This window comes from Crocuta crocuta, unplaced genomic scaffold (genome assembly GCF_008692635.1).
Source record: "Crocuta crocuta isolate KB4526 unplaced genomic scaffold, BGI_CrCroc_1.0 scaffold113, whole genome shotgun sequence".
Lineage (NCBI taxonomy): Eukaryota > Metazoa > Chordata > Mammalia > Carnivora > Hyaenidae > Crocuta > Crocuta crocuta.
The window spans coordinates 4,820,283-4,832,506 of NW_027530368.1; the positions used below are offsets into that span (position 1 = coordinate 4,820,283).

Consider the following 12,224-nt stretch of genomic DNA (forward strand, 5'->3'; position numbering starts at 1 on the left):
TGAGAGAGAGTACAGTGGGGAGGGGCAGGAAGAGAGAATCCCAAGCAGGTTGTGTGCCATAAGTGCAGAGCCTGATACGGGGCTCAATCTCAACCATGAGATCATGACCTAAGCCACAATAAAGAGTTGGAGGCTTAACCAGCTGAGCCACCCATGTGCCCCTATACTGTTTTTTATAAATGTTTTTTAAGTACTTTGCTTTACCCGATACGTGTGATCCTAAAAAGTTGAATGTGAACGTGTGTGTGTGTGTGTGTGTGTGTGTGTGTGTCTGTCTGTCTGTCTGTCTGTCTGTCTGTCTCAATAGGGACAGGGGCTGGGGAGGTGTTAAGTTGTGTCTCACTAAACTTCACAGCAAAGGGAAGATCTTTTTTGTTTAGTGAATGATCCCCAACTTTATGTATTTGGATATTTTTATTTGAGATTTTTCTTGAAGTTAAACACATCTCTACAGAGATTGGAACAAAAAAAGGGAAGATTGTGTATGAAATTGAAGATACCTGTGTATGTCAGGATACTCCACCATTTGTCTGACTGTCTCTGTTTTTCCTGTTCCATGCACTAGAAATCTTGGAGCTTTCCTCTCCCTTTTTAAAAACATGTTTCCTGTGTGTTTGTGTTTTGTCTTTCCAAATGAAATAAATCCATGAAGGCATGGGGCGTATACAGTGATGAGAATAGTTGCTCAATAACAACATATTCAAGGAAGGTAAGAGAGGGGGCGCCCGGGTGGCTCAGTGGGATGAGCGTCTGACTTCAGCTCAGGTCATGACCTCATGGTTCAAGGAAGGTAAGAGAGAGGTAGAGAGAAAGAAAGAAGCTCCTCTGCTAAAGAGATGATTGCTGTTGGATTTTCTCTCACTCCTCTTATACTCTTTACTAGTGAAGAATTGCTTCTACTTGAAGACTACGTGTATTAGAGGTTTTGGTGTGTGTGTGTGTGTGTGTGTGCGCATGCACCCATGTGTGGGAGGGCTGTTCCCTGTTGAAAGCCTAGGAAAGAGCAGAAGCTGGAATGGGGCATGAAAGGCTGTGGCCTCATGGTGTGTAATGAGACTTCTGTTGCAAGGATGAGGAGAATCTAAGATTTCTGATCTCTTCCTAATTTCAAGCCTGGGTATTCAACTGTTAGCAGGGCAACTTGGACCTGTATGTATCATTGGTTTCCTAAATTTAGTAGCATATGGTAGGAATGTTTGATTAAAGTGATTTGTCATTTTTGGTGATAGTATATGAAAGCATTTAACACAGGGGCTTTTGCACACTGTAGGTATCCAGCAGGTGACAGAGAGTATGTGAGAAATATTTTGAAACTGTTAAGTCTTTCCCTAGTTCCCTTACCTCTACTCATGTGACTTCTACCCTCAGGCTAAATAGGGGATAGCAACATGGATTCCACCATTGGGAAGTTGCCAATTCCTTGTTGGTGGCTTTATGCTTAAGCAAGAAGTGTAATTGATTTCCAAGTATCTGAGAGCATATATATCTAGACCCTGTCCACCAGATTACTCAAAACCTTACCCCAGAATGAAAATGTTACTTTGGGCAACCTTCTTGGGAGGGACCTAGGCTTAAAAATCTTAGTGGGGAAGACTCCAAATCTCTAAGATGGTGTATATAAGGAGTTGAACATGAGTTTAACTTAGCCAGGGTAGCTTGTTGGGTGCAGACATGGAGGAAGGGATAAAGTAGAGAGCAAAATGAGCTCAGCTCTGTGTCATTTTCTGCTCATTGGAATATGTAGGCACTTGTGTGCCAGGGGCAGAGCTCTGGCCTGCTGCGGCTAGTCACTTCCCTGTGAGAGTCAGGCTTACTTCTGCAAGGCATTTGGGGTTTAGTAGGAGATGAAATAAGAAATCTGAATCCTAGATAGCTTTGCTTCAAATCTTCTAGGTCTGCAGGGAGGAAGTGTACCTCCCGGGATCTCTCAATTCTCTGAATCACCTTCTACATGCTGAAGTAAGAGAAATCACATCCAGATGTATGAGGGTTTCCCTCCATCCTTCTTAGGCCTAATCAACTTGCCCTGATCTTAAGCTTTTATCCTTTTCCCCATCACTGACCTGGCTTCTGGAAAGGGAAGGGAAAAGGATGAGGAAGGAAGGAAAGAGTTAAAGAACTTGTTGGGGGGTTAGGTGGATTTGTGATCCTTAAATCTTTTCTGGAACAAAGTGTAGGTGTGGGGAGGAAGTGAGTGAGTGGGGAGAATAAATAAAGGCTGCGGCTATGGTACCACTTGTCTGGCACTCAGCTTGACCCCTGCTTAGTATTAACAAGTTCTTTCTGTGTTGTTCCTCCCTCTTTTTTAAAGCATAAGCGTACATGTAATAACATATCAATGGAATCATACCTTACTACTCTTTTTCTTCTTTGTACTGTTTTGTAGTCTTTTTTCACCTTTTCCCCAGCTTTATTGAGATATAATTGACATATAACATTGTGTAAGTTTAGGGTGCACAATATGATTTGATTCATGTATATATTTTTAAATGATTATCACAGTATGGTTAACACATCTATCACCTGACATAATTACCTATTTTTTGTGTGTGGTAAGAATAATTTTTCATTTTATAGTTTGTAATAGACACCTTATCATGTAAATAAATATAGAATAAATGGTTAAGTTATATTTCTTCTCTTTTCTACCTTAAGTTTATTTTTAAGAGAGAGCATGCGCGCACATATGCTGGGGGGCAGGCATGGCAGAGGCATGGCAGGTGGGACAGAGGATCCAAAGTGGGCTCTGTACTGACAGCAGAGAGCCTGATGTGGGGCTCAAATTCATGAATCTTGAGATGATGGCCTGAGCTGAATTTGGACGCTTAACCAACTGAGCCACCCAAGTGCCCCTGTCTGCAGTATTTTAACTAATCTCTGCATCCAACGTGGGGCTTGAACTCATGATGCCAACACCATGTATCACTCTGGACTGAGCCAGCCAGGCATTCTTATTTGCATTGTTTATGTTGTTATGTATTCTGTGATAAACACTCTGTACATAGTCTTTGTGCATTTCTCTATTTATCTCCTTAGGATAAATTCTAAGAAATAGAATGGCTGAGTTAGAGGATGTACACATTTATTAATTTTTAAAAAATGTTTGTTTATTTTTGGAAGAGAGAGACATGACATGAGCCAGGTAGAAGCAGAGAGAGAGACACACAGAATCCGAAGTAGGGTTCAGGCTCTGAACTGTTACCACAGAGCCTGACACGGGGCTTGAACCCACGAACCACAAGATCATGACCTGGACCAAAGTTGGATGCTTAACTGATTGAGCCACCCAGGCACCCCAAGGATATGCACATTTAAAATGTGGGTTCATGGGCATCTGGGTGACTCTGTCAGTTATGTGATTGACTCTTGATTTAGGTTCAGGTCATGATCTCACAGTTTGGTTGGTGAGGTCAAGCCCTACTTTGGGCTCTACACTGACAGTGCAGAGCCTTCTTGGGATTCTTTCCCTCTCTCTGTCTGTCCCTCTCCCACTTGCACTTGTGCATGCTCTCTCTCTCTCTCTCAAAATAAACATTAAAAAAAAAAAAAAGAATGTTAACTTTTACCAATGGAACATGAGATTGTTTCCCCACGTTATTAGTAATATTGGGTTGTATGTTTTTCATCTTCCCCATTTGACAGATGAAAAGTGGTCTTGTCACTGTAATATGGTAGTTGAGAATGTGACCCTGATAAGATGTGATGTGATATGGTATATGATTCTGGAGCCAGTCTGCTGGAGCCTGAATTTGGACCATAACCACTTACTGTGTGACTTTGGGTAAGTCATTTAACTTCTCTCTCCCTCAGTTTCATCTTTGATAAGGTAGGTGTAATGATAGCACCTATTTCATGAAGATCAGTTAATCTACAATGTTTCAAATAGTCATAGAGATAATGTCACTCAATAAGAATGTTTAAAAAATTTTTTTAACGTTTATTCATTTTTTTTTTTTAATAGTTTATTGTCAAATTAGTTTCCACATAACACTCAGTGCTCATCCCCACAAGTGTCCTCCTCCATGCCCATCCCCCCCTCCCCCCTAACGTTTATTCATTTTTGAGAGATGGAGCGAGACAGAGCATGAGTGGGCGAGGGGCTAAGAGAGGGAGACACAGAATCTGAAACAGGCTCCAGGCTCTGAGCTGTCAGCACAGAGCCCAACGTGGAGCTCAAACCCACAAACTGTGAGATCATGACCTGAGCTGAAGTCAGATGCCTAATTGACTGAGCACCCAGGCATCCCTCAATAACTATGTTTTAATATTTATTAAAGATTGAATATCTTTTCAAATGTATTTTGGACATTTATATTTTTTCTTTGATTCATTTATTCATGTCCTGTACACATTTTCCCAGCATTCTTTAATAATTTGTAAGAGCTAAAGTGTTGACTATTATATATGATGCAGAATTGTCCCTAGTTTGTCATTTGTCTTTTGACTGTGTTTATGCATTTTGTTTTTTGTTGTTGCTGTTGTTGGGAAATTTTGCATTTTTAGGTAGTCAAAATAATCTTTTTTCTTATAGTTTTTCCTACTGCTAAGCCAATATTTAGAAAAGACATGCTTCCCTACCTCAAAATTATAAAACTAGTTATTCATTTTCTTTGAATACTTGGTGTGTGTGTGTGTGTGTGTGCGTGCGTGCGTGCGTGCGTGTGTGTGTGTGTGTTTAAATTTAATCTTTAAGTCTTTGATCCATCTGGAATTTATTTTGATATGAAGATAGCAGTTGATATCTGGCTCTATTTCTTTTCAGTTGTGTGCTGTCCCAAACCTGTTTATTAAAGAAGAAAGAGCAGCAGCCTTTAATCTTGTCTTCCCTCCCCTAATTTGAAAGTAAGATATTCTAGAGATAGCAAATCTCCATTTCAGAGAGTGAATTTCATGTTTGGACTCAGTAGTCATTCAGTTGCTAAGCTGTGGGATGAATATGCTGTGGAAAGCAGTTTGGGATCAGAATTCACAACTTGACTGTAAGTGATGAGACTGCTGTATTCACTAGTGAATCTTTTCTGCTGCCTCTTCTGTGGAGGCTCCTTCTAAATGGATCCTAATTTGAGGACTGCTTTGAAGGAACAGTTGTTAATTTGGAATGGTGAGTTCTCTGTCTTTCAAAAAGACAGATGAGGTGATTGTAGTGGATATTTCCTCACTCCAGCCCAGAGTATTGTTAGGGTATTGATAGCGAGTATTGAATGGTAATGAACACATTGTGTTCTACCTGTGCCTTCACCAACTCTTTTTGGAACTCTTGTCCCATCTAGTTTCTTGCCTCTGACTCAAGATGGAGGGAGGGTGAGCCTTATGTAACAGAATCTTCACATATCCCATGGCAACTGTCATCTGCCAAAAATGATGGAGAAGGGCAGTTCACTCTTATATGGCATATGTTATGTGCCAGCAACTGTTCCAAGCACCTTCCATATATAAAGTTTTTATGAGATAGGTGTTCTGTACTGGGTTGAATTGTGTCCTCCTAATAATTCATGTCCACCCAGAACCTATAAATGTAATCTTATTTGGAAATAGGATCCTTGTAGCTGTAATCAAGTTAAGATGAAGTCGTACTGGATTAGGATGAGCCCTGATCTAGCAACTGGTGTTCCTATATGAAGAGGGAGACACACAGAGAGAAGACGTCCATATGAAGTTGGAAGCAGAGATTGGAATTGTGCTGCCACAAATCAAGGAATGGTAAGGATTACTGGCAACCACCAGAAACTGAAAGAGGCAAGGGAAGACTCTCCCCTGGAGCCCTCAGAGGGAGCATGGCCCTGCTGAAACCTTGATTTTGGACTTCTAGCTTCCAGAACAATGAGAGGATAAGTGTTTTTTGTTAGAAGTCACCCAGTTTGTAGCTTTTGTGATAGTAGCCCTGGAAAACCAAACATGCTTTTTTATTATCTCCTTTTTCGAATATGGAAAGAGGCCCTTAGAGGTTAGAGACTTTGAGATCTCTCTGTAGGCCACTGCTCTGCTGGCTGGGCACTTATTCTCAAGCTCCTGATGTTGCTGCTGTTGTCAGCTCTGCACCTTCACCATGGCCATTGCACCTTCTGGTAGTGCTGAGCTGAGCTGCAGAATTGGTTTCTTCTCTAACACAGCAGACTATAGCCTTTCCCCATTCTTGCCCACTTCACACCCTAAAGCAGAAACTCCTCTCAGGAGGCTTTTGGTGGTTGCTTGATCATTTCCTCAGCTTGCTTCCCAGCCCCACTCCTCCAGATGATACCAGGCTTTTATTATTTTTTATTCTTTTAATTTTTTTAATGTTTATTTAATTTTGAGAGAGAGAGCATGAGCAAGGGAGGGGGCAGAAAGAGAAAGAGACTGAGCATCTGAAGAAGACTGTGCTGTCAGCACAGAGCCTGACACAGGGCTCAAACTCACAAACCATGAGATTGCAACCTAAGCCAAAGTTGGATGCTTAACCAACTGAACCACCCAGGTGCCCCTGGGTTTCTATTTTTCATTTCCATGCAGTGTTAGAGAAATATTGGTGACAGCTGGGGGGAGGGTCACTCAGTTTCTGGCAATTGTTTTTATGTTTCCCGTTTCTGGCCTGCTATACTTCCTAGAATTCCTGTCAGTAGACAACTCAAGTCTTGGTGTGGTTTTTTGTTTTTTGAGCTTCGGGATATCACGCACAACTCACATGGCACATTCCAGAGTTCATGGCTGTGAGCAGAGAAGATGGCCAATGTTCAGGCCCTGGTCACCTGTTTTTGATAAACCCAACACACCACAGTGGCTCTGTCCTCTGTCAAAGTGAGTTGGGGATAAGGATGTTATCTGACCCAGCTCAACTACCTAAACAGCTCCTTGTTTGCCCATGGTCTCTTTTGGTGGCATCCCAGAAGGGATCTCCTCCCTCTGCATCCCATTGCAGGCTGCAGAATTTTGCCTGTTTTCCAATATGGACCTTTTGCTTCGGATCTTGCTCTTATTCTTAACAATTCTCACTAGGCTGAGCTCCAGGAACTCAGGAACCATATTTGTTTTGTTTGTTGCTATATTCTAGGAATGAGGAAAGACCTGGTATTTACTAGCCCCTCAAGAAATATTTGTTGAGTGAAGAAATGAACACAAAGTAAGCATAAGGAAATCCAGCAAAATTCTGATTTTTACCATGGTGACCAGTTAGAGCAACATAATTTAAAATATCTGTTATTCTCTCTGCTTTTCCAGTTGTTAAGCTCATCTATTGGATAATCCTGCCTGGATCAGTCCTTTCCTCACCTTGGACTTCATCTTCTTTTCTTCTTTATTCTATCTGCTAACGTTGCCAGCCAAAACCTTTCACCCCAGAAGGGTATCTGGCTCCTGAGATTACGGCCTATGCTAGTGCCTCATGCTCTCTGGAGGCTTGCCAAGAAAGTCGAGTAAGTAGAACATGCACATTGCTGAAGAGTACCTCGGAGAACTCCCATACTGAGTTGTGATTTATAGTCAGCATAGTACATTGTGCCAAGTGATTACACTTAGGCCATTTTTAGTTGTAATAATCTGCTTCTGTGTTCCTGTATGTGTAAAGCCCAGAAGTGTCCTCGTGGTCCTCCTTCCTGGATCACTAAGAGAGAAGTCAAGACACAGTCCCACTCTGCCACCTGTATTAATCTGACTTTGTTGAAACCATTCAGAGAAGCAAGATGTGTTCCTGGAAGTAGAGCCCAGGGCTCCTACAGGCTATCCCAAGGCTGTGACCATAATTGAATCTGTTGCTGCTTCATTTCAAAGAGCTTAAAATAGTGTTGGAAACATCCTAGGAAAAAAACACCACTGTAACTTCTTGGCTAAGGAAGTGGAGTGTGCTGGCCAGAGAAGAATCAGTAGCAAAGGCTCCCAAGTTCTTTTCTGGACCTGTTGATTTGAGGTAGACATTTGGCAATTGGAGATGATGTCCTATAGCTCTGATGTTTTCTCATCTTCAACACAGAGAGTGATGTGAGCCATGATTATAGAGAGCGAGGCTGACATTGATCCCCTGTGATCTAGAAGAACTCATCATTAGGTGTTCTTCCTTTCATTGGAATTCCTAGTTCTTTTTTTAATTTTATTATTATTTTTTCTTTTTAAAGATTTTTGTTATTTTGGGTAATCTCTGTACCCAGTGTGGGGCTTGAACTCACAACCCCGAGATCAAGAGTTGCACCCTCCACCAATTGAGCCTACCAGGTGCCCCTGTAACTACATTTTTTAAATGTAGAAATCCTACATGCACAGAATTAATAATAGGAACCCAGCAACATCATCCACATTTTACTTGAATTCATTCATCAAAAGAAATGCTTTCCTTTTTAATAGTGTGATTAGATTAGCTCTTCTAAGGGTTGGAAACTTAAATTTGTGTGGGGCACACACCTTGGCCTTGGACAACTAGAGAATAACATTAGGGCACCAGGTGCATGGTGAGCTAGATAGGGGAGAACAAACTCTAACCCTGGAGAGTCAGGCATATGTTAGACTTTTCATATATATTCTTACTTGTCATAATGCAAACCGGTGAAGTATCATCATTTTTGCACATGGGCAAGCTGATAGTCAAAGAAGTTATGTAACTTGCCCAATGTCAGACAGCTAATAAAAAGCTAAGCTAGGATTTATTTCTCCTTAGGTCTGTCCAGTTCCAAACCCATGCTGTTTTCACAGAGCTTGTCTGTCTCTGACAAGATTTAGGGAAGGAGGGTAGGGAAGGTGGAGAAGATGGAGAGATGCCATTTTTCTCTGCCTCAGTTTTACTTGTTGAGACGTGTTTAGCCAGAGCATCCTGTTTATAGAATGCTAGGTTCTCTATATAGAGATGCTGCAACAACATATGTGGGAAAGATACCAATTGGCTATAGGAGAGGATTTTTAAAAAGTCTTTGTTCTTTACCTCTAGGTCTTCATTGCAGTGTAATCCACAAGTGTCAAAACACCACTGGGGAAAAACAAAAACAAAAACCACCACCACCACTGATAACTCTGGTTTACTGCTTAAGAGGCCCTATCCTATTCTCCAGATAACATTTGTTGATGTGTTCCAAGGAGTAGCCATGATGGGGGCAGAGGTGAGGGTGTGGTGTGCCCTTTACTGCATGTACTGGAGCTGGTGGCACCTGTTATGTGACTATTACAGTGAATTATTACTGAGTAAACAAGAAGTGTCTCTCTTTTGCCTTTCTAAGGGAGACCAGATGGCAGTGGGTCTGGCTTAGGTCCAGAGTAGCCTGGCCTCTGGGCTGGCAGAGGAGACAGTGTGAGTGTGTCAGGTGATGGAATAAGAAGAAAAGGCTTGACTGTAAAGTGGTGTAATTTCAGGGCACCAAGAATGTATTCTGTCCCTCTAAGACTTCCTTCAGCTCTTTGCTAGTGCTTGGAATTCAGCAAGTGAAATTTATTTCTCTTAATTTAAGTCTTCAAGGTCCTATTAAAGATGAAGATATGATAAAGAATTTAGGCATGATGTCGAGAGAATAGCTGACAGACATAATGTAACAAGGAGTGTGGGATCTTTGGGTCTGTGGTTTGCTGTGATGTCCTCAGACAAGACTGGCATAGATCTTAGGAAGTGGGAGGAAACTTCCCAGAAGTGATGTAAAATGGTGGCGCAAAAGTGGCTGCTGATGACAACATGGGCAGGGCAAGATCACTTCCTCAGAGGCCGCTAGTCACTGACAACTTCTGGTCTTGATTTCCCAATATGTTGTGCTGAGATAGGGCTTTACCAGAAGGCAAAATAAGCCATGTCAAAAGGAATGACAAAGCATTTGGGTTGTCCACGTAAAGGTGCAATTCCCCCTTATCCACTAACTTTGGTGGAGCCAGAATAGCTAATCCAGAGGCTGCCAGTATAGAGCCTTAGATTCAGATCTACAGATTCTTTGGCTTGAATTCCTTCAAAGAGAGCTTTTCTAGTCGGCTCTTCATCATCTTTCATCTAGCACCTCTCTCAAACTGCCCTTGTGATCTAATTCTCACATCTTTTCTCCCCCAGGGAGTCTCTGACAGAAGCAACTCAAATCTCCATACCTTTCCCATGCTCCTCACAGTTGAGTTCATGGATGCCCTTCACCCTTATGCTTCAGCTTCCACTCTATCCATGTTCCTACCCTAAGTGTAGAGCATTTTGTTTTAGATCAGACTTTTGGCTTCATTCAGGCCTCTAGGGTCCTTCCAGCACATTTCTCAGAAGGCTGTTCTAGGAAAGGTCTTTACCCTTCACCTCCTGAAATTTGACAGAGTCTGCACTTCTCTTCTTTGTGAAATTAGTGCAGCTCTGTGGAAGAGTCTGGATATACCATAACCCTTCCTCTCTCCCTAACCACCACACCCATACAGAAGATCTAGTGATATAGCTAGATCTGCTGATCATCAGGACATTATAGCCAGTGCCCCCAGCAAGGAGGGAATCCTGGGTAGGTTTACTGTACTGTGAATGACATATATGTGCACTACTCTCTGCCTCTCCACCATCTCACCTTTATTTTGGCTTTTCCCTAAGAAGACCAAGATCTGTCCAGTTGTCCTGCCTAGACCCCCTAGCCTTGTCTAGAACTATAACTCTGCTGTCATCCCCTCACCAGGGGCTGGGGCTTTTGCCAGGTCATGTCACTTCTCTGATACTAGAGACTTTTCTTGTATCTAGGCTTTGGTAGGTAGAATCTTGCCCATGCATAGATCTTCCAGTTGTTGACCACGCTGAACTCTGCCTACTGTTCTTTGGGCTAATTGGGTATCATGCTGGTCTGCTCAACTGCACTTCTGGAACAAGCTTCTTAGCTTAGTCAGGCCCTGTCCTGAATTTCATGCTAGTTCTTCTGCTGCCTTTGCCTCAAAAACAGCTTTTAATATGTATTTATAAAGTTTCAAAAGAGAAGTAGGGAATATAACATTTTCCAAGCTTATTTAACCAGAGAACCATTTTTTTTGAAGGAATATTAAAATCTCACAGGATATGGTGTTTGGTGGAACACAGTTTTGGAAAGTATGAGGCTTTATCCTAAAGGAATGGGCATCAAATGGAGGAATTCCAGGTGAAGGTAATGTGGATAGTCAATGAAAAAACATTCTTTGGGACTAGGAAATCTCTCCTAGTGCTCTTCATTCAACAGATGCCCACTGAGCACCTACTATTTACCAGTCTTTCTGCTGGAATCATATCATGTATTTGACTACATAACTGTGTGTGTGTGTGTGTGTGTGTGTGTGCATAAACACAGCTCTAATCTGGAGTGGAACTCTAAGGTGGGGAGAAGGTAAGGATTCTATATTCTTTCTCCCACCTTCAGATCTTCTTCCTCTTCCCTCCAGTTAAAACAGGAAGTAGTGAATGAGGTGATTCCATCATTAGCTTCTGGATCTGAGGAAGGAGGCTTCTCTGAGGCTTCTTTCCCCAGGTTTGACCTTTCTGAGAATTTCACTAGCACTCCTGAACACCCCTTCCCTCCCATTGTGGAAATACTCATCTTAGCATCAGTCTCAAGTCTCACTGCACGTTCAGGACTTCAGCTTCACATACAGGATTGGTGATTATGACATTGTAAATTTTCTGCCTTCTCTATGAAATCCCTCTTTAGCTCATGGGCAAACCAGACTATTTTTTTTTTTCTGAACCCTTCAGTGGAGATAAGCCCATGCACTGGGGACAAGGCAATCTTGGTAGGTGGAGAGCATTTAAATCTTGCAGGATAGGTGATCAAGTGCCAGAAGCTCCAGCTTGCACAGCTGGTAACCAAAGAGGAAGCTAGCCACTTCCTCTGTTTGCTATTCTCAATCAGGGCAACCAGGAAAAGACCACATGAAACAAATAGAAGTCTCTAAGACTTCGGTTGAGACCCTGATGTATGTGTCTTTACTGTCATGAGTGAGATCTTTGGCCAAGCTTAACTCAGTTGGATGAGCTAATCATGAAACAAAGTATCCTGCCCTTAGGTATGATGTTCTTTGAACATCCAACAGTTAGCATTCTCCACTCGCAAGCCCCACTTTGGAGGCCTTGGTCCATGGCCCTTGTCCATTTTGCCACTTCCTCTGAAATACTACGGTTTTAATTGTGAAGATCAGGGAGTGAGCTCACAGGAAGGTTGAAAGAGGGCTCGAAAGGGGCCTTTAGAGGTCTTCTGTAGAGTCAGTTATTTGGTCCATCTGTAGGTATTAATAAGTTTTAGTTGGCATGTAACTATATAATTATAGACATGATAACCATAACTTCCTAGAACTGCAAAAGGCTTGTTTTC

The 12,224-nt window shown here is 42.0% G+C and overlaps 1 protein-coding gene across 6 annotated transcripts in view; it reads left to right on the top strand.

Annotated features, from left to right (window-relative positions):
• The window catches only part of ASPRV1 (aspartic peptidase retroviral like 1), a 111,875-nt gene that overhangs the window by 28,465 nt on the left and 71,186 nt on the right, over positions 1-12,224 (top strand). For 2 of the 6 annotated variants that reach the window (XR_013335671.1, XM_077766352.1), the window contains exons 3-5: positions 3,643-3,781; positions 4,763-4,842; positions 5,536-5,700. Coding sequence is in view for 1 of the 6 variants with exons in the window: in XM_077766352.1 (XP_077622478.1) it covers positions 5,698-5,700 (3 nt within the window). In the remaining 5 variants the exon portion in view is untranslated. Of the gene's footprint in view, positions 1-3,642; positions 3,782-4,762; positions 4,843-5,535; positions 5,701-7,027; positions 7,097-7,194; positions 7,389-8,887; positions 9,079-12,224 lie in introns of those variants that run through there. The other 4 variants (XR_013335669.1, XR_013335670.1, XR_013335672.1 and 1 more) reach the window with 4 other exon arrangements.